We start from the raw sequence: 22,910 nt of genomic DNA, 5'->3' as shown, positions 1-22,910 counted from the left end.
TTACCACATATACAGTAGCTTAAAATGACACAAAAGTAGTCTTTTACAAGTTCTGGGGATCAGAGGTCTAAAGTCAAGGTCTGCAGGGCTACATTCCTTCCAGAGCCTTCAGGAGAGAATTTGTTGTTTGCCTTTTTCAGCTTCTAGAGGCCAAGGCCACCTGCATTCATTATGTGGACCCTTTGCTTCTGCATCCGCTACTATTGACTCTGATCCTCCCTCCTCTCTCATATAAGGACCCTTGAGATTCTCTTGGACCCACCTGGACAATCTAGGGTAACCTCCCCATGCAAGATCTTGAATCACATCAGCACCGTCCCTTTTAGCATGTGAGGTAACATAGGTTCCAGGGGTTGGCACGTGGACATCTTTGTGGGGCCATCAGCCCACTGGAGCTTATTATCTATAACTCTTCGTTTCGTTGTTTTAGTGGTTTATTGACCATGTGGTGCACGTCTTCCCGTGTCCCAGTCTGTCTTCAGGTATTCCACCCCTTCGGTGTGAGCATGCAACCTGGGGTCTGCTTCTCCCTGGCCGGCCTTCTGCTCAGTGTCCTACTTCCTCATTTGTGACAGTTACAGTGCAATGTGATTTCTGTTTTAAAAGTCAATTTTGTGTAAGATTTAAATAAGTAAAAATTTTTAAGCATTTATCCATATGATTCAATATGGTTACTATTTTGAGTGTATTTCCATCTAGTACCATTTTCCTGTTACCCCAGACTTTCTTTAGCATTTCGTGTAGTGTGAATCTGTTGCTGATGAACCTTTCAGCATTTGTGTGTCTGAAAAGGATGCTATCTTGCCTTCATTTTTTGAAAAGCATGCCGGCGGTGTTCTTGCGGTCCCCCAAGCTGTTGCTCCACTGCCTTCTCGTGTTGCTGCTGACAAGAAATCTGTCACCTTCATCTTTGTTCCTCGGTCTCTTTTTCCCTGGCTGCCTTCACATCTGTGTCTTTATCACTGGTTTCGAGCAGTTTCATTATGATGTGCCTTGCTGTCATCTTCATGTTTCTCGTCCATGGGGTATGGAGCTTCTTGGGTCTGCAGCTTTCTGGTGCTGCTTGTGTCCAGTGTCTGACACTGAAACTCCACCTGTTTTGTCCACTTTCTATTTATGGCAAAAGAGTATATCAGGTCCCTTTCAGTCCATTTTGGCCAGAGTGAGAAGCCCTGGGATTCTTCTTGACCTTTAAGTTACGTGCTTATTTGGGGGACTTCTGGAGATAGTAAGGCGTTGATTATTGTTAGTATCGCCTCTGGGTTTTATAACAGGTAAACAGAGTGACTATGTCTGCTTGATAGACCGAGTGGGAAGTTCACAGGGTGGGGACTCCAGTAGGCTGGTGTTCACATCTCAGGAATGCCGCTAGCTCTGTGACCTTGAGCTTATTGTGGGCCGTTTTTTAGCTTCAGCTTTCTTGTCTGGGAATAACAGATCTTTTGTGGTTATTGCAAGGATAGACAGGAATTTATGTAAAGAGCCTGGTATATTGCCAGTAGCCAATCAGTGGTTGCTGTTATAGTTATTCCCCTTCCCATCATCTTATAAAGGGACATAAAATGTAATATAGTTATCCTGGCAAAAGGAGTGGTTTTAAGTAAGAGATAATAATATTTTGAAATTCTTTTATCTCTAGCAGACTTTAAAAAAGGAAGATTTCTTGCCCGGCCCGTGTGGCTCAGTGGTTGAGGTCGCCAGTTCGATTCCTGGTCAGGGCACATGCCCAGGTTGTGGGCCTGATCCCCAGTAGGGGGCATGCAGAAGGCGGCCAGTCGATGTTCTCTCTCATCGATGTTTCTATCTCTCCCTCTCCCTTCCTCTCTCTCTAAAATCAATAGAGGAAAAAAAATTTTTTTTTTAAAAGGGAGACTGCTTGATTTTCTGTTGTGACATAATTACACATTTTGCACATATAACCCACTTGATATGGCTAGAACCATATTAGTCATGACTAGACAGAACTCAACAGGTGAAGGAAAGATAGCCGATGCCCAAGTGGTTTCCCATCCACCTCAGATCGAAGGTGTGGAGCTCAGTGCCAGAAGCAGACCCACTGACAGCAGCAGAAAGTCAGTTATTACTGTGGCAGAAAAGCTATAGAAAGCAAATATAAAAACTGGGAAAATAGCACTGTAGATGGGGTCATAACCATTGAAGCCATTACTGAACAGGCAGAAATGAAAAAGGCATCAAGGAGAGGGTGAAACTGGGTTCATTGTGCTCGGCTTACAGAAGGAATCGCGCGATGAGTTTAGAAAGATTTCCATGTATGTCTTCTTAAGGAATATTAACATTTAAAGGCGTAAACATTGGTTGAACAAAAAATTCACTGAATCAAACATCCGATTCCTTCGTGAGGCCAAGTAAATGAGCTTCTACTGGACGTGTTCTGGTCCTGTTTAAGCAGCAGATCAAGCTGACATTTGAAAATCATGCTGTAATCTTCACACTAAGAATAATCTATTGTAATGTCTTGAATTCCTTTTAAAAAATAGCATTAGTCTTTTCTGTGTGTCTGTATAAGAATAAAAATTGTATTTCTCTATCATATTCCCTGGCATAGATTTTTTTTTTTTTTTTAATTCTCATATAGTTTGCCTAACAGTTTTGCCCAGCGCCTATTTCAAGTGTTTGGATTCCTGCTGAGTCAGGAAGAAGGTCATATCGCTGAGCTGTGTGACCGGTGTTCACAGCCCACGTACAGTGTTGGCTGCCGTAAGCCCCTCGCCATGAGAAGGTGGCATAAAATATACAGAATGGCTCTTCGATATAGTCTTTTGTTTTCAAGGACTTTATAATCGTACACAAGTTCCCAGAATTGCATACATTCTTTTGTCACCAAATCAGATCAGGCACAGGCTGGCTAGGTGGACCACGGTCACTTGCTTCCTGTAGGACAGTGTGCCCCCCGCCCTTGACTTGCTAGGAGAGGGAGACTTTTAGATGTACATATGAAGAACGCTTCTGCTTTTGTTTTCTCCTTTTAGTGAAAGCATTCTCCGTGACGCTGGGCCATGTACGCTTTGCGAAACCTAACACCAGAAAGAAACATTCTCTCTCTGGGAGACTTGGTATCATCCCTTCCAGCAGAGAGTGAGAATTCTACCGTTCGTGACAGTCACGACCGCTGACCTCTAGGATTGCTAGCTCTCGCGATTTACATACAGGCTTCTTCTTTTCCTGCTTTGGCTTTCTGTTTCTTATCTCACAGTCTTATTTAAAGAATCCTTTTACTCTAAGCTTGCTTACATCTCACTTTGGAAGAGTATAGGATTGAAAACGAAAGTAAGAGCGATGGGGCAATTTCAGAGTGTCTGTGTGAGGACTCATCTGGCTGCAGTCAAGTACTCACAGCCCGCTGTCTCCCGGACACAGGCGGGGGTAGCACCTCTAGGGTTTGACATTGTGCACCAAGGCAGTAACAGTGATCTTTCCTGCTCCTCCATCACCCCCAAATATTATGATAATGAAAACGTTTTTCTCTATAAGGGGTTAGAGAGTCTGTGTCATTGCTGACTACCATCAGGTGTTTAAATGGCTATTGTCTGTAATCATACTGTCATTTCAGTTTGGGGAGCACTTTTTCCCCCATAGTTGCTCCAGACCCTTCACATAAAGCTGTGAAGCCCAGCATTCATTCCTTCTGCAGTGGGGAGTGGGAAAGAGGAAGCTCAGGCTACAAAGTGGTCGTGGACAAGGCAGACCTTGTAAGGAATGGGAAGATTTGGTTTGTTATTGACCGAGATTTCAGCCTGAGGTGGGATCCAAAAAATATATAATAGAAATTAACTTTAGACCTAGGAAAGGAAGGTAAATGTGTTAGATCAGTTTCCTGGTATAGATAGGAACTGTGTGTCAGTGTGGGAAAATGAACATCTCAAACATGGTTGAGTTATCAGAGCATGTAAATGAATGCCAAAGAGCCGAGTTTACATTGTTTTGTTTGGTTTGAGTCTTAATTACTAATTACCTAATTACTTTCTATATATTGACATCATGAAGCATAGGCTTTTAGTTCTGCCTCTTTGTTTTGGGTATGCTAATTTGTTTGGTTTTAATTATGTGAAGCATAATTATAGAAAAACTCTAATGTTCTTCATTGACGGTAAATGCTATCATTAAGTACACAGTTTTTATACAGTAAGGGCCTGTCCCATAGAGAGCTAGCTCCTTTTTTATTTATAGTATATTGGAGTTATTATGTTTTCTAAAATTTAATGTCTGGGACTCATCAAATTAAATTTTAACAAATTGTGGTAATTTAAAATGATCCGTAAGTACTTTAATATCAGAGGTACCCATTTGTTTTTGCTGAACTACCATGGCTAAATATATCAAACTAGATGATTCCCAAACTGAAAATGTTTAGCCTCTTACCAGTATAGGCAATTCAGCTCTGTTTCTGAAATCTTACTTGTATAATTCTGCCCGAGTTATCAATGAAATAAGTCTTTGCCAGTTAATTGACCTCACAAATATGTGGAACCCACAATCTCGCAGGCTAGGAAGTTCCCAGCTTCACAAAAAACTGAATGCCATCTGGTCATCCACTCGTCAGATACGTATGAAGCGCCCACTCTGTACTGTTATGACTGCAGGGGACCTTAAGGTAGATAAGAAACAGGTGCTGCCCTGGCTAGTTTGGCTCAGCAGTTAGAGCGTCGGCCTGCGGTCCAGAGAGACCCAGGTTCAGTCCTGCTAAGGGCACGTACCTCGGTTGCAGTTTGTCCCCGGCCCTGGTTGGTCGTGTGGGTGGCAGCTACTCGATGTGTCGCTTTCACGTCGATGTTTCTCTCTCTCTCTCTCTTCCTCTCTCTCCCTCCCACTCTATCTGAACGAAAAATGGAAAAAAAAGTCCTCAGGTGAGGATAAAAAAAGAAAAAGAAACAGGTGCTGCCCTTAAGGAGCACACATCGTCACAGGGGAAGAACCTGTAGATACATAATTGTGATGCAGTGCACTGTAAGTGCTACAGAGAAGCATGTGCAAGGCACAGTGCTGACCACGGTGGTCCATGTCTTCTCTCCGGCTTCTGCGGTGCTTGTTGCATCCTTCCTGTCAGTTGCCTGGTAAGGCAAGGAGAGAGTTAGGAGAGAAAGTTAGCTTGAATTGAGCTAGAGAAGCAAGACCAAGGGATGCTCAGGGCCAAAGTTCCCTGACCTGGAGCTGAGGTTCTCTGAGCTCCCTGAGCTGAGACTTAATGTGGAGGAGGGTCACCTCTTCCTTTGTAATCTGCTTTAGCATTGTTTGTTCTCATTGACTGTATTCGTCTGGTTTTATTTACCAAGGACTTCAAGAATCAAGTTTTGTGTTGGATACAGGGCTCTTAACACAATACAAATTCACAGAGGCTCAGCTGTAAGGCTCTTTTTAGCTAGGTGCCAACACAGCATTTCTCAAGGTATGGTACTAAAGTGGATGAAATGAAGGGAAAAAAGATAAAGGAAAGGGTACTTCATGCCCCCCCCCCATATTTTTTCCTTTCCACCCAGAAAGATTGAAGGAAAAGGGAGGAAAACAAATTATTAGAAGGTAGGAATAGGCAGGGATGTAGCTATTAAAACATCTAGGATAATTAATTCATTAGGCTGAAAGTGCCTGTGGGTCAGGAAATACAAGATTAGGGACGCTCTGGTCAGGGGGGTCTCAGAGTACCCCATGCAGCTCGGCCACAGCAAATGACTGCCTGGTTTGAATCTACCCTCAGATTAAGAAAAGATCTTGGTGATGTATAGAATCCTGTGTGCATATTTAGGCTGTAAAAGTTTAGTTGAATTAAGCTCATCTTCCATGTGATTTACTCCTAATTCACAGTGTTTCACTGCAATGTTTAGTCACTAATTTGAAAACTTACTGATGGGATAAATTTTGCCAAATCCACACAGAAATACAGGTCATTCTGAGGGTCAAAATTACACTAATATGTCATTTGTGAAATTTAAGCTATTTTTTTACTGTCTTCTGTTCCTGTCCCCATTCATATGTTAAAAGGCTGTTGTGTGGATACCACGTACTATTACTTCACTAATGGTCACGCTTACTCTCTGACTTTTCAGATTGATTTAATCACAGATTTGAAGTAAAAAAATAAAATAAAAATTAGTTTCAGTGTTTGCCAAAGTGTGTGAGCTCATTTTATTGACCTTTCTGTAAACTAGATGCTTTCTGATGCAGCCCCTGGAAAACTGAGAATTGTGCATGGAGATGTGTTGACATTCAAGATAGAAAAGGCTTTTCCAGAATGTCTTAAAAGACAGTGGGAGGATGGTAAGTGACTTTGGATTGGTTTTCTTATATATATTTTTGGTAATTATTTATATTACAAATATTTTAGAAATATCTTTTAGAAGTATCTATATAACATACAAATGTCATATATTTATATTAAAATGATCTGAACAGAATAGGTTATATGCATTATAATTTTATTTTGCTTTCCCACTTCCAAAATATAAAATTTGTTAATGCTTTTTAAAAATTTTGATGTGTTTGTCTCATTTTTCAAATGTTTTCGGTTCTCTTCCAATAAACTTGTCATTTTTATGATACCACATAGGGCTGGGATAGCTATGAGGTGTCACCTTTTCCAAATGGTAAAAACAAGCAAAGCCATACCCAAATCTTTCTTTTAATTTTGTATCAGTTGTCTTCCACACTCTGACCAACCGGGCACTTTGCACTCACGGGCAGGTTGACTGAGAACCTGTGTCCAGCTCTTTGGAAAACATAGATAAACAGGCTGTGTTTGACCAGAACACCTCTCAGAACAGTCGGGGAGATTTCAGTGCACCGCCACCTAGCTGCCACCGGGCGCCAGGCCTCCTCAGCCCAGTTCCTTCTGAGTGGCTGGTGCTGGCCCCTCCGCCTTGCCAGTCTTCCCAGCCCCGCCCCCGCCCCAGCCAGGACCTCCTGATGGTGTCCAGCCCTGTCTGCTGAGTTCGCCAGGTTCATCGGACCGGTACCCACTCTCTCCCCGAAGATGTCTCTGCTCCTGTCTTCCCTGACACCAGACCCTCCTCTTTCCCTTTCACCTCGCTGTGAGCTTTCTCTGACTGTTCTTTGTTGGTGGTGATTTTCGCCCACCTGCTCCATGTTGGCTCCGAGATTCTTCTCCTTGGGCGTCTTCTCTCCTGCTGCAGACCCGCCCAAACCACTCCTCTCCTGTGGTTTCGCCGCCACCTCCGGTCGCACACACTTGCAACTTTATATCCAGACTGTGTCCCCTTCCAGGGCTCTGACCCCCAGACAGGCTCATCTGCACACCTCGCGGGCACATTGACCTCTTCAAGTCCAGAGCAAATTCTCTTTCCCTCCAGGCAATCCTTTTTTATCTTTTTCCTAAGCCAAAAATCTGAGGACTTTCACTGACTGGACACTAACAGGTGGAATTTTTTTTTCTTAATAACGCAAAGCTGATTGTGAAAAAGCATTGCTTTTGAAGAATAACGGAGTGGAAACTGCTCAACCATGGTTTTTCATATATTTTTATTAGATGCTTTTCATAATTTAGTTTGACTTTATGCTTAACTAAAATTGTATTCAAACTATATTGATGAAATCATTTCAAGTTGTTTTTTCTCCTGCCAACCAGATCCTCCAAATGTACATATTATTGGAAATCTGCCTTTTAATGTATCAACTCCACTGATAATCAAGTGGCTTGAAAATGTTTCTCAGAGAGATGGGCCTTTTGCTTATGGCAGAACCCAGATGACGCTGACTTTCCAGAAGGAAGTGGCAGAGGTAAGTTTTCATTTTTTCTCGCTATTTTATCATGTGATCAAATTTCAAAATAAAACAGTGCTATATTTTTATCACAGACCGTGTTTTTTAAAGTTAATACACCATCACACACACACACACACAGACCCAACAACAGTGAACCGAAGATTAACCAGTGGTGACGGTGGCAGATGTAATGGCTGTCAGCGCCCCGTGCGGAGCACGGACGACGTGCTGCTGGCCACACAGGCCGCAGCCACAGCGCGGCCGGAGAAGGAGGGGCCTGGGCACGTGGAGATGCACGGATGCAGGGAGTGGCTGTGACATGTCACTGATGTGTTGAACTTAATAGGATGGCATTATAGACTGTTGTAACCAGTTTGGAGCTGAGAAAGAGAAGGGGGTTGGTTCTTGTTATTCCGTGTGTAGACTTTCTCCTAATCCCCGACCTCGGCCAGGTCTGCATGCCCACGGCAGCTGTGTTCCAGATTCACCTAGAAATAAGCCTACAGGGTAGGCGAGGGATCCGCACACTCCCACCCAGTGTTGTTAAAAAGTTGTGTTCTGCCCTGGCCGGTTTGGCTCAGTGGTTAGAGCGTCGGCCTGCGGTCCGGAGAGACCCAGGTTCGGTTCCCGCTAAGGGCGCGTACCTCGGTTGCAGTTTGTCCCCGGCCCTGGTTGGTCGTGTGGGTGGCAGCCACTCGATGTGTCCCTTTCACATCGATGTTTCCCTCTCTCTCTCTTCCTCTCTCTCCCTCCCACTCTGTCTGTACAAAAAATGGAAAAATGTCCTCGGATGAGGATTAAAAAAAAAAAAAAGTTGTGTTCTGACACGTAAGTACCACAGAGGAAATAATGTACGTGTACGGCTTAACAAAAGAGCACCTGACTCCCCACCACCCAAGTCAGCTTAGTAATTAAATCGCCAGCGTCTTGGACACGCTCGTGGATACCTCATTATGATTCTGTCTCCACCCCCCACCTACAGCCAAGGTCATCAATACCACGACATAGATTTTTATATATAATTAATATACTTTAGTTTGTCCACTTTTGAACTTGCTATAGATGGCTCCATGCAGTCGGTGCCCTTTCTCCTGATTCACTCATATAGCTTATTAGTATCGCTTAGCCTACAGCTCTTTGACTGGGTTGTCATTTATCTTCCATTCTCCTGTTTTGGGACCCTGAATTAGTTGCAGTGTTTTGTTCTTACGAACAAAACTCTCATAGATGTTCTTATATTTATGTCAGCTGGAGCACACAGGCACATAGAAATGCTGCATTGGAAGGTCTGCAAATCCTCACCTTTCCTAGATGATGCTAAATTGTTCTCGAAAGTCACGCCCATTTATGTTCCCACCAACAGCTCATTTTGCTCCAAGTCTTTGCCGGGACTTGCTTTTGCCAGACTTGCCCTTTTGTTAATCTGGGAGAATGGTGTGTCGTCGTGGTTTTATCCTGTCTTTTGCTGATTTCTATTGAAATTGAGCACTGTTTACACATGTATGAGCTGTTTGGGTAAGCTCTGTTTTTGTGCCTTTTACTCAGTTTTCTGTTGGGTTGCTTGTCTTTTTCTCATTGATTTAGAGAAGTTCTCACATATTCTCTATTAGTTAAATGTGTTGCAGATCTTCTTCCACTGTGGCATGTTGTTATTTTCTTTTTACAGTGTCTTTTGAAGAGCTGACGTTCATAACTTTAAATTTATGGTTAGTGCTTTTTGTGTCTTGTTGAAGAAATCCTTTTATAGCCTGAGATCATGAAGATGGTTTTCTGCATTATCTTCTAGAAGCTTTATTGTTTCACCTTTCAAATTTATGTCTGTAATCCACTTGGGGTTGCTATTTGTGGACGGTTGAAGTAGAAGCCAATTTTAGCACTGTTGTTATATGATCCCAGTGAACCTCGCGCCGTTTATTGAAAAGCGTGCTCTTCGTTGACCTTTATCAGCACCTGTGACATAATGACATAAGCCTGTATAAGGATTGGTCTAACTGGAGACACCAAGAAGAAAGATGGGGTGAAATCTAGGAACTGGAAGGTCCGGTACAGATAGAGAAGGAGATCTTCAGGAGGAACATTTCATTCACATCAGAGCAGATCACAGATTTGATAACCTATCGTGTTTGCATATATTAAACATTGGGGGGACTTTAGGACTGAATTTGTGGTGAATAAACAGAACACTAAATACAGTAGGGACTGAAGAAAATATATCACTATTGGAAAGAGAAGTAAAGAACATTATTCAGAGATTTATCATTGTTTATATAACATCTTGAAATGCAGTTAAAAGTTCCAAGGATCATCTTGAGAATGGACCCGTAAGAGTGGGTAAGACATTTGCAAAGAGAAGAGTGCTGAGAGAAGACTTGCCTATCAAGTGTCACAATGTCTTGTGAAGCTCTAGCAGGAAAAAGGCAGGTTAAGGCTGGATGAGACCGCCCAGAGCCAGACAGCACAGTGTAGGATAATGATCAGATTACACATCAGCAGAGAAAAAGTTTTTAGCAAATGCATGCATATTTGCTTAACTCTTGTGAAAAAAATTTAGTAATTCACCATAGTTAAACTTTAATTCCAATTACTGTGTCTTCAAATTCAGCACACATTTCTGCAGTGTCTAATCTGTTGTTCATGCCACTGAATTTATTTTTCATTTCAGATATTGTATTTTTATTTCTAGAAGTTCCATTTGGGTCTTCTTCTACCTTCTTTCTCTCATTGTGTTCATGCTTTCCTTAGCATCTTCATGCATATGTGTAAGATACCTCACCATATAAGATCTTTGTCTATTGATTTCATCACCTCTCATTTCTGTACTGTTTCACCAGCTGACTCCTGCCCTTTGCTAGAGGTCTCATTTTTCTACTCTAATTTTTCTGCTTTTTTGTAAGCCTGGTCATTTTTTACAAATATGTTTTTGTTGATTTTTTTTTTTTTTAGAGAGGAAGGGAGAGAGAGAGAGAATCATCGATTGGCTGCCTCCTGCACACCCCCTACTAAGGATCGAGCCTGAAACCTGGACATGTGCCCTGACTGGGAATCGAACTGGGACCTCTCAGTCCATGGGGTGATGCTCAATCCACTGAACCACACTATGCGGGTGGCCTGGTCATTTTTTATTTTATTTTTTTTATCCTCACCTGAGGACGTTTCCCTTTTTTCTTCAGATAGAGTGGGAGGGAGAGAGAAGAAGAGAGAGAAAGAGAAACATTGACACGAAAGGGACACATCGACTGATTGCCACCCACACAACCCCAACCGGGGCCAAGGACAAACCAACTGAGGCACGTGCCCCTAGCAGGAACCGAATCCGGGTCTCTCTGGACCGCAGGCCAACGCTCCATCCGCTGAGCCAAACCAGCCAGGGCAGCCTGGTCATTTTTGGCAACATCTCAGATATTGTGAGGTTTTTGTTTTTCATGTTGCTGGGAGCTTGATTGTGTTGTATTGAGTTGAGTGGTGGTTTTTTGGCACCCAGGTAATTCCTTAGAGGTTGGTTTGAGGCTTCCTTTTAAACTTTGTATGACTGGTCCGGAGCAGCCATTAATCTGAGGCTAATTAAGTCCCACTACTAGGTCATGACCTTGTGGGGAGTCCACCCAGTGCTCTGTATTCTAGGGCGCTCCACTTGAGCTGTGGAGGATGCAAACTGTTTCCAGTTCCTCGTGAGTCCATTTTGTCCTGCTTTTTGATGGTGCTTCCTCCAGCTTCCCAACCTCCCAGCCCTTGAGGAGACCTCATGGGCTCACAAACTGCTCAGCCAGAGACTTGAAGAACAGCTCTCAGGCACTCTCGCTCACTCCCTTCCCTCCTCTCTCTGTTCCTCTTTCCCTCCCTCCCCTCACCCCCACTCCCCACCCTGTGTGTGTTCCCATGTCTCCAGCAGGCTGTCCCACAAGTTCTGGCTGCCTTGGTTCCCAGCATTCCAGCCTCTGTCTTCTCAAGTCGAGGAGACCCCTGGGCCCGGGGTGTTCCAGACGCCTCCCGGCTCTAAGCCGGGCAGTCACAGGGCTCTCCTTTCGTGCCTCGGTGATCATAGCCCACACGGCCTGTGGTCCAGCTTATGAAAACGTGTTTTATGTATTTGATTCATCTTCATATTACTTTTGTAAAAAAAAAAACTTTCTAATATCAGAATCTCTTTGAGAGTAGACTATGTAATTGCATTAGTTCAATTCTTGAGGTTACTTCCTCTCAAATAGGAAGTAACAATTCCTATTTGAGGTATCATAACAATTTTATTTCTTAGATCCACCCCTCTCTCTTTACCCATGTTCCTCTTGAGAGCAGTGATTCTCAGTGGAGCAGTTCTGACACTCCCCCCCAGGGGCGTTTTTGGTTGGCAGGGCAGGAGGGTGCCTGGTGCCCGGTGCACAGAGGTTAGGCATGCTGGTAAACCTCGTTCAGTGCACAGGACAGCCCAGGTCAAGAATTACTCGGCATCAACTAGCCCCGGTGTAACTGCTGCCGAGATCGAGAGACCTGCCCTAGAGGATTTGGCCGTAAAATCCATCGCAGAGTGTAGGAGCCTTGTGTGTTTGTCAGGAACTCTAAAGTGACACCCCACTTTCCCAAGGTCTTCCTCACTGCCCGCCCAGGAGTCTGTTCCTTCTCGTGCTGGTTCGGATTGAGGCCATGCTCATAGCTTTCTCAACTTTTGGGTTTGTCCTTGGATTTTTTTTTCAGCTGACATGATTATTATAGTATTTCTGTTCTTAAATAACACAACAGAGATGCAAAATACTATGTAATTCTTTTGGGAGAAAGAGCAAAGAAACAGGCTGAAGAGGTGGAGTAATACTTTCAGTGACTCAGCCAGCTGTGGTTATTAATAGTAGCGTGGCTCCAACTTCACCATGTGCAGTTATTTTTCTTTAACCAAAAAGTGGATTTTAGTTAAATTTTTGTATGAATATCAAAGAGAGTTTACATGGAATGTATAATTTAAGGAATGCTTTAGAAGTACGGGTGACACTGGTCCTCTGATTTGTTTCCACATTTTTCAAGTGCAAATTTCAGCTGGAGAAAATGTAGCATCATTTTCTAATGGACCTTGGCTTTGCTTGTGACACTGTCATATTTGAAATTTTGTATTTTAGCCATAGAAAGCACTTTTAATCATTTTCTTTGCTTAACTTTGTGAGTTGTAAAACAAATGAGCATGGTCCTCTTTTTTCTCTTTAGGACTACAGGTCTGAGTGTGCATTCAGCTCACACGCATTAAGGGCACAGACGGTATAAAGCTACAGCTCATAAAATAGAATCAGACAGTGTAGCAGTAAATGAGACCTTAACACATTTTATCTAACCTCATTTTATAGAGGATGAAACCACGGCTCAAAGTCACTTCATGTTTTCCAAAAGGTCATGGAGCTAGTTACAGGGAAAGGTGAGCTTGAACACAGGTCAGATGTTTTCTGCTGAAGTCATGATGTTCAACTTCTCCATGTGGCTGGACCTGTGGTCTTTTCTTTCCGGGGCCAGCATCAGCCTCTTCTCTCCTCCCATCTCTAGGAGACCTGACTGGTAATGGTCACATCCCTGCAGGAGGGAGTCACCTCTTCATTAATCACGTAGCTCTCTTTGTCCCTGATGTGTGGCTGTTTCACTTCTCAAGTGTAAGCCACTTTTTTTCCTACTCGTACTTAAAATTATTCTAGACGAATAAAGGGACTAAAGTAACACTGTCCTTGTGGATTCTTTGACGCCCCCCCCCCCTTTTTTTTCTTGGACTAAATCAGACTGCTTTTAAAAGCTCAAATGTTAGATATTTTCTTTAGCTGAAAAATTGACTGGTTTGGTTTCCTGGTCTTTTGCTGTTGCAGTCATCCATCTTCTAATGGAGTTTGACTTTTCATAGCTTTCCTGTAACATGTACCAGAAATACCAGGTCGTGTTCGAACAGTTGATGGCCCATTTCTTACGCCAGCTTGTAATGAGTCCTTACGGAGCTTTCTGGCCTGTGGCTTGAGTTTGTCCGTAGTGGGTTAGGGCAGGCAGATGCTGCTGGCTTCTGCGCTGAGCTGTGTGGCTCCATGTTCTCATCTCCACGCCATGGCCGATCTCACAGAGCCTGGGCGGGCCACGCAGTGGTCACGGCAGCCCGGCCCCTGGGAGGAGTGGACACACAGCCCCGTAAAGTGAAACTGACTGACTATGTCTTGATATCAAATTAGCTTTCCCTCGGAGTTGCTTTTTGGTGAAAGTGATTTTTAAATCTCTTGAATTCATCTGTGGAAACATATATTTCAGATGTAAAGTGACAAATTGGAAGAAAGCCCAGGACAAAATAATTTTTCAAATCTGGGCATTTCTTTTGGCTTATTTTCTAATTTTGTGATTATGTTCATGCTAGATTTTAGTTTTATACAACTGCTTTGAATCATGCCAGTTTGCACAGCACATTTTCAATTAATTTTTACCGGTGGTAAACTCAGCTCTTCTTTTTTTTTTTTTAAGTGAAGAACTAGAAATATTTTTGACTACTTGATCCACGAGCTCATTCTTTAACTTAAAACTGTAATTCTATTATTTGTCTCTTTTTTTTTTCTTTTTTTGCATTTATCTTTAGATAGAGAGGGAGGCAGAAGTGGGGAGAGAGAGAGAAAGAGAAACATCAATGTGAGAGAGACACATTGACTGATCACCACCCACACAACCCCAACCAGGGCCGGGGACAAACTGCAACCGAGGTATGTGCCCCTAGTGGGAATCAAACCCGGGACTCTCTGGTCTGCAGTCCGACGTTCTAACCGCTGAGCCAAACTGGCCAGGGCAGTGTCTCTCTATTTTTTATATTGGCCTGAGAATATATCTAGTTCTTGGTTTCACATTTTAGTCAAGAAGAGTTTATTTTGTCAGATACACTGTAATTTCTCATCATCATAAACTCAGATTTCCAACAATTTCAACAAGAGCCTGAAAAGTTTTTTAAAAAAAGGGATACAGTTAGCTTGGCCCATAGGACGTTTTCTCAGCATCTCAGATTAAAACCTACATCCAGCTGGTGTGGCTCAGTGGTTGAGCATCGACCCATGTACCAAGAGGTTGCTCGATCAATTCCCGGTCAGGGCACATGCCCAGGTTTTGGGACTGATCCCCAGTGTAGGGCATGCAGGAGATGGCCAGTCGATGTTCTCTCTCATCGATGTTTCTATCTCTCTCCCTCTCACATCCTCTCTCTCTAAAAAAAATCAAAGGAAAAAAAATTTAAAAAACCCTGCCCTGGCCAGTTTTGTTCAATGGTTAGAGCGTCGGCCTGTAGACCAGAGAGACCCGGGTTTGGTTTCCGCTAAGGGCATGTACCTCAGCCCTGGTTGGAGTCATGTGGATGGCAGCCAGTCGATGTGTCTCTCTCACATCGATGTTTCTCTCTCTCTCTTCCTCTCTCTCTCCCTCCCGCCCTATCTGTGGATGAATGCAAAAATGTCCTCTGGTGAGGATAAAAAATAAAGCAAAAAACAGCGCTGGCTGGTTTGGCTTAGCAGTTGGAGCCTCGGCCTGTGTACCAGAGTCCCAGGTTTGGTTCCCACTAGGGGCATGTACCAAAAAATAAATAAATAAAGTAAAAACCAGAACAAAACTATTTCTTGATCTTGCTTAAGGTAAAATCTCCTACAAGCCAAGTTATGTGGTTTTCACGGGCACAGCAGGGTGGAAGCAGCAAAACCAAGGTGCTGTTAGAGGCTGGCACGTGACTGGAGCGGGGAGAGGAGCCCACCCATGAGCACAGAACGTGGTGAGCACCGGCCCAGCCCCGGCCCGCCCCGTGATGAGGCTTGTGCCTCACAAGGGGTGAAGAATGTCTGGTGAACTCTCAGACACAGAGAAGCAGGATACATTTTAGACAGATAATTATGCCTAACTTATTTTTTAATCCTCACCTGAGGATCGTTTTTATTGATTTTTAAAGAGAGGAAAGGAGAGAGAGAAAGGGAAACATTGATGTGAGAGACAGACATCATTTGGTTGCCTCCTGTATGCATCCCCAATGGGGGTCAAACCCACAACCTAGGTATGTGCCCTGACCAGGAATCAAACCCACAGCCCTTTGGCACTCCCAGCAACTGGCCAGGGCTCTGCCTACTTTTTTTTTTTCCAAATTCAGCTTCGTCCAGTCTTAACATATTGACATTTTTCCTATCTTTTTTTTTTTTATCCTCACCCGAGGACATTTTTGCATTTATCTTCAGATAGAGTGGGAGGGAGAGAGGGAGGGAGAGAGAGAGAAACATTGATGTAAGAGAGACAAATCAACTGGTTGCCACCCACACGACTCCATCCGGGGCTGGGGACAAACTGTAACCGAGGTACGTGCCCTTAGTGGGAACCGAACCCGGGACTGCCTGGTCCACAGGCCGACGCTCTAACCGCTGAGCCAAACTGGCCAGGGCTTTTTTTTTTTTTTTTAAGAAATAAAATAATGTAGTCTGTAACACCAATCAGAAAGAATATATGTACCCCCATGTTCATAGCAGCACTATTTACAATAGCTCCGTCAGTAGACGAATGGATTAAAAAGCTATGGTACATATACACAATGGAGTACTATGCAGCTGTAAGAAAAAAAGATCTCTTATCCTTTGAGATGACATGGAAGGACCTGGAGAGTATTATGCTAAGCGAAACAAGCCAAGCAGAGAAAGACAAATATCACATGATCTCACTTATTTTTGGAATATAATGAACTAAAGAAACTGATGAACAAAATTGACCCAGAGATAGAGGTAGGGTACAGACTGATAAACCTCAGAAGAGGGAGTGTTGGGGGGGAGAGATAGACCACAGAACTTATATGTATGCACAACCAATGGACATAGACAACAAAGTTGGGGATCGGGTAGGGGGGATGGGGAGGAGGGTGTCAATGGGGGAAAACAGAGAAACATCTGTAACAAAAACAAATTAAGAAAAAATAATTTTTTTTTAAAATTATAAGATCTGAAAAGAACAAACAAAAGGAAAATCCCTAAGCCACATGATGGGCTTTCTAAAGAAAATGAAGAATTGGAAGTCGATTAGAACTTCGCTAAGGGGAGAGCTAACATAAATAAAAATTAGTCACCAAAAGAAAAAGAAAGAAAGAAAATAATCTCAATATGTTGGAGACGCTTCTGTTCCCTTTCTTTTCCTTCCGAGAGTCGCACTGTTAAAATTCCTATTCATCATTTCTGTGTATGTGTTTTACTTACACTGCAGACATAGGTACACACACACGCACACACACACACAAGTAATCTTGAAGTTTTAATGTAAATTAAACTTACATATTTTCTGCCTCTTAATTATTTTTTACTTTATTTGGAATCTATCTAGGTAACCCTTGTTATTCATGTTAACCGTTTCTTTGTATTCAGTTGTCAAAATTACCACTTATTCAGTCACCTGTGACAGACCTTTAGGTTTTTCCACTTTTTAAAATATTACCTATAATGTTGTCGTGAACATTCATTTTTACACACCCTGTGTAACTGTAAATTTTCTCTAGGATCATATCCTTATGGTAAACCTGAAGGACCGCGAGGCTTTACTCGACTTTGCTTTACTAGGTGTGTTGTCGCATTACGGTCCAAAGTGCTTGTAGCAGCTCCCCTCCCACAAGCAGTGTGTGAGTTCCTGTCGCTCCAAATACTCACCCGTGTAGGTTCTACCCGGTTCTTTTTGTGTGTCATTTTAATTTTGTTCATTTTATGGATATGAAATCGTACCTCATTATGGTTTTAATTTGCATGTTCCTAATTTGCAATGTGGTTGAGCATAGTTTATGGTTCATTTAAGTTACTGTTATATTTTTTATTAGTTGTTTATCTTTTGCTTATGATCAGACTGGATTAATCACTGTCTAAAACTCCTCTCTGTCTGCACAGAGACTCACCGCCGGCACTGGAAGCAGCCAGCGCAGCCGCCTGTCTGTGGTGGCCCAGCACCTCTGCCAGGTCCAGCACGTCCTCACGGTTCCCGGCCGCGCGTTCGTCCCCAAACCGCAGGTGAGCGTTGTTTGCTTCCCTGTCCAGAACCCGTATTTTAATTGCATCCGCTGCTCCTCTGAGGACATGTCATGGGAAGTTATCTCTGGAGTCTAATCTTCATTTATATGCAAACTGTACCCCAAGTTTTTCCTTACCTCCTGAATAGAACCTTAACAGTCACAGTATGAATGAACATCACAGTTTTTATTCTACTTTTTCTCCCCCTTACTTAGAATGACCAAATGTCTAGTTTTATCTATGCTGCCCTGGTGGGGGTGATACTATTATCATCATCATCATCCTCCTCATCTCCAACTCTTTTTAAACTTAAATGATCTTAGTATGGAAGATAAGTTATATGGTCATCCAACCCTCAAAAAAAGAAATCAGTATTTTTTTTAAATTTCTGTTAGAGACTTCTAGCAAAAGTTACATCAAACATTATTTATCATGAATGTTCCATATTTTGGAAAGACCGTATTTTGGTAATATTACTTATAACCAATCATCTGTGGAAAATAGCTGAATATTAAATTAGGCTTTGAGCCCTGGCCGGTTTGGCTCAGCGGTTAGAGCGTCGGCCTGCGGTCCAGAGAGACCCGGGTTCGGTTCCCGCTAAGGGCACGTACCTCGGTTGCAGTTGGTCCCCGGCCCTGCGGGTGGCAACCACTGGAAGTGTCCCTTTCATGTCGATGTTTCTCTCTCTCTTCCTCTCTCTCCCTCCCACTCTATCTGAACAAAAAATGAAAAATGTCCTCGGGTGAGGATAAAAAAAGAAGTAAATTAGGCTTTGACTGTTATATGCTAATTACAGAAATAAAGTTTCTCTGCCAGAAGAATCAGTAGCAGGCGCCCGTTGAGCAGAAGCACTGGGATGAGCGCTGCTCTAGGACATGTGCCGGAAACGCATCAGTTTCTTTGAATGTACATCGGGCTCTGCGTGAAGAGCCCTGGGCCAGGCAGACGGTAGGAGCCAGGGAGACTCGCTGTCTGCCTGCAGGGAGCTCACAGCTGGGGGGCCGAGCTGCCTTGCTTGCAGCAGCTTCCCTTACACCACTGGACACCCATTAGTAAAAGACAGCACAGCCTGGGGCCAGTTGATATCAATGTTTCCATCTCTCGCTCCCTCTCCCTTCCTCTCTCTCAAAATCAATACAAACATTAAAAGAAAAAGGAAATAGCACAGTGAAATTGTATTACGTGGTTTTTGGATTTAGATACAGGTTTCAGGTTTCGCATGGGGCACAGTCACTATTAGACCGAGTGTGCATGTTGCAGCGTGGTCTGCGAAGCCTCCATGATCTTGACTCCGCCATCCACTGCCTCTGCTGTGTTGTCTGCCCCCACTAGCTGAGGTTTCCGGTGGCTGGGAATGCAGCCCGTCTTCCATTTATGTAGCAGACTTAACAGTCTGCGTTTCTAAACCAAGCTTGGGGAACACACCCAGCACCACCTCCTTTCAGCATCTCGAGGTTTCAGACATTGTAAATGACTTCTTCCAAAATACTACATCCTAGACAGAACTTCATGACTGAGGATATCTTGTAGGTCATCATCAGATTTAACACATTTGTCCTTCCAGGACTTTTCTATCTTAGGACAGGTTGCCACTATATTGAAGAAAACCAAGTGACCACGTAGCTTGCTTGCTTCTTGTCTTATGTGTGGGTATGTATGTAACAACTTGAATGGTGCCAGACCAAGGATTTTTATGGTTTTGGTCATTACCAGAACCCAGAATCTTTAGGCTCTCTAATTATTCCAAGGGTTTCTTAGAGTGGATGTTAGAATATTTTTATTGGAAAGTTTCTAACTCTTTGTTTTTGTTACCTTGTTGAGGGTGTTCACAGGTTATCAACTTTATCTTTGATTTAGGGATAAGGTACCCTTGTCAGTTACTGAAAAGCCTTTTCCTCTGGGATTAAGGCCTTATGAAAATATACATTATTGGTGGGGGGAGCTAGCTATGATTCTTTTTTGCTTTGATTCTTTTTTTATTGAGGGATGTTTGCTTTTTGGCAAATTAAACATTCATAATAATTTTCACTATGTGCTTTTCATCATGTCGAACATTTGACATGCAGGGCATTTATTTGTAATCTAGGAAAGCAGTTATCAAGGAGGAGAGAGAATGTAGAAAACCATACATCAAAGAATTAAATTCTAGCTCTGAAAGAATTCTCTCTTGCTCTGAAGTAGTTTCACCGTAGTAGAGCAGATTAGGAATTTCTGAGGAAGGCCAGAAAATATTTGGCTGATAGTAACATTGAGCAAATTTTTAGAAAATTTATTTTCTTAAGAAAGGGGAAGAGCTTTTACAAAGATCTTAACAGTTCAAGGCTGCCCCTCTGGCTGAACCCTCTGTATGCAAAAAGAGAAAGTCAAACAAATAACTGCGGCACAAGGCAGAGTATGCTAAGTGCTGAAACAGAGGCAAAGGCAGGTTCCTGGGCAGTTGCGAGAGAGCTTAATCCTCTGTAGATGCTCAAGGAATTTACTGAAGTTCAATACTTATTCTCAGCCAGAACTCCTTAAGAACTAGATACAGAAAATTTCTTTTGTGATATGACAAGAATAACTTGTTTATAACCACCCGAGGATTTTGCCTGTGACAATCTCTTATCTCTCCTTTCATCGGTCTTTGGACTGACCCATTCAGCCACTTCAGTGAGAGAACTCACTGCCATGGACTCTGACGGTCCTGTTCTGACCAGCTGGACAGCATCCTTGCCAGACTGTCCTCAACTGTCGTTAACTCTCAAGTGCAGCCTCGAAGCTTGAACCCCACATTCTTTTCTATCTACAGAAAACACAACCTCTTAGGTTCTTAACATTAGATTGATTGGGCTACTCCAGTGTTTCTTAGACTACTAGAGTTTGTGGTATATGGATTTTAAGTTAGAAATTTTAAAATTTTGTATTTTTCATCTCACTGTTAATAAAATTATTATTATAAGAAACCCTCTTTCAGTTCAGTTTCACAACTAAAAAACACTTCCATGAGAAAAAAGTTTTAGGTTCCTCAAGCTGGCACCTCAAGACCCCTGAGAGCCCGTGTGTTTCTGGGGCCCATGGTAATTTTCCTGGTGGTTTGCCCATTACTCAAGTTTGATAAATACTGAGCTATTAGCTGTTTCCTCAAAACTCGGTCATCTGTTTTATCAATGGTGGGGCTGGTAATCTAACATCCTTCCCATAGAATGGACAGGTGTTAGTTCCGACCATATCCTATACTCCAGCCTCGTAGAAAAGTCACTTTGATATAGCAAGACAGTTGCAGTAGGTCCGTTGATTGACAGGGCAGCATCCTCTAGTGGAAGAACTAGAAGTACTGTGAAGTCAGCTGGACCGGCTGGGATTCCAGCGCTCCTAGTAATGAGGACGTGCTCGGGTTGATAGGCTGCATTTTAATTCATCAGATTGGGCCAGTGATGCCACCTTGGAGGATTGAGATAATCAGTGTAAAGTGCAGAATATGAGTATGTGGCTCAGGGAGGCAGTCGGTGGGTGATAGCTATTACTGTTACAATGACAAACAAATGTTTTATGGACCAAGTTCTGGTATCTTGTTGTAGTGTGGATCATAATTTCTAAGATATAAATATAATTTATATCTGATTTTGCCTAAGTATAGCAAATGGAGCAAGTCTTTCTCCCAAATATGGTGCAGATTTAAAGCATAAATCGTGTCAATACAATTTTAGATTAATTAATGATAACACACCCGTGACCTAAAGAGAAGGTCAGGACTCGGGGCAGCCGAGCCTGCGCTCTGAGGACAGCATTTTAGAGGCGCTCAGGTGTGCTTGTCCCAGGCTGTTGAGGCCTCGCCTCCGTGTGAGATAACCGTGAGCTTAGTAAGTGGACGGGTCCATGTAAGAAACGGCCACATTTCAGAAGCCTTTGTGTTTTTTGAAATTTGATATTGGGGGTGTTATTTCTGTTGGCTATTACCCTGTATTTGAGACTTCTTTGGACATGAAGTCAGAAGACTAATCTTTTTCTCCTTCACTAGTCTCTGTAGTGCTCGGTCTGGTTTCCTGGAGTCAGATGGAGTGGGGACTTCTGTGGAAGTGATGTTCGTGCTCACAGGAGACGGGAACAAGGGAGCAGATGAAGGCAGGAGAGCTAAGCAAGGCTCTGGTTCCACCTGGACTAGGGGAGGGGCTGCAGGGCGCTCAGGTACAAATTGACCAGCGTGAGTCCCCCTTGAGGCTAGGGCGCCACCTTTGGAACCCCCGTGTGGGTCAGTCCCGGGACCCCTAGGAGCAGCGCGCCCTCACCTTCCAGCGAGGCAGCTCCAGATCTGGGAGGTGGGTGAGGGCCCGGTGGGAGGAGCTTGGTCAAGGTCCCAGCAGTAGCCTCGCCAGGTTCTAAACTAAGCGAGTCGGCCAGCGGGGGGTGGACATTTGGCAGTGCCTGCAGAAAGTTGCCGAGAAGTTCTAAACTAAGCTTCATATTAACTGCTTAAGCAGCCTTCAACCTGCATTATTTAATGGCATTCTTTGTCTCTTCCTTTTCTTTGTAACTTTAGTCATCCAGCTTTATCATTGGCTTTTATACTTACTGTATCAATAATCTCATTGTAAGTTGCCTCAAAATTTTTTGAAAGTGGGTAAGTCTAAAATAAAAATAAACATGGAACTAAAAGCCAATTTTATAATGTAAAGAGTAAGAGAGTCATTCTTTTAAAAAATTAGGTAAAGTAAGTGTTGATAATAATAAGTGTATTTGCTATTACGATCTAATTTACTATTAGGTATGCATTCATAACTATTCAAGAATAAAATAAACAGTAAGAATTGTAACTCTGAGAAGGAAACAAAAATGCAGTTTTGCAAATGACAATTTTGTACATGTGTAAAATACAACGAAATGAAGGGAAATGTTCGTGGAGGTAGTGAAGACATGCACAGGGTGCTGTGATTCACAGGCTGGGACGGAAATCCTCCGAGTCGGTCAAGTTGATATGTGCTGAAGCACGTAGCTAAAAACACAGAGGTAAGAGAGACTGCTTTAGAGCCTTCACTGAGAAATGAAGACGTGAGAGAGCGTTGGCTCCGTACTCTGTCTACCCCCCAGACCTGCTCCTCCCCGTACATTCAGCATGCTGACCACTGCCACCTTCATCGCTCGGGTCATCCCGGCCTAACCCTGAGGTCATCTGAAGTCCCCCACCCCTTACCTTTATCCTCACAGCTAGTCACC

At 43.1% G+C, this 22,910-nt stretch overlaps 1 protein-coding gene across 1 annotated transcript in view; it reads left to right on the top strand.

Annotated features, from left to right (window-relative positions):
- The window catches only part of TFB1M (transcription factor B1, mitochondrial), a 56,058-nt gene that overhangs the window by 8,998 nt on the left and 24,150 nt on the right, over nucleotides 1-22,910 (top strand). Inside the window, exons 3-5 of the mRNA XM_036248613.1 lie at nucleotides 6,162-6,270; nucleotides 7,595-7,746; nucleotides 17,601-17,720. Coding sequence (XP_036104506.1) covers nucleotides 6,162-6,270; nucleotides 7,595-7,746; nucleotides 17,601-17,720 — 381 coding nt within the window. The remainder of the gene's footprint in view (nucleotides 1-6,161; nucleotides 6,271-7,594; nucleotides 7,747-17,600; nucleotides 17,721-22,910) is intronic.

The sequence above is a fragment of the Molossus molossus genome, unplaced genomic scaffold, assembly GCF_014108415.1.
Source record: "Molossus molossus isolate mMolMol1 unplaced genomic scaffold, mMolMol1.p scaffold_m16_p_8, whole genome shotgun sequence".
Taxonomy (NCBI): Eukaryota; Metazoa; Chordata; class Mammalia; order Chiroptera; family Molossidae; genus Molossus; species Molossus molossus.
Note: the sequence above shows the minus strand (reverse complement) of the source record. Positions and strands in the feature narration are given on the sequence as shown.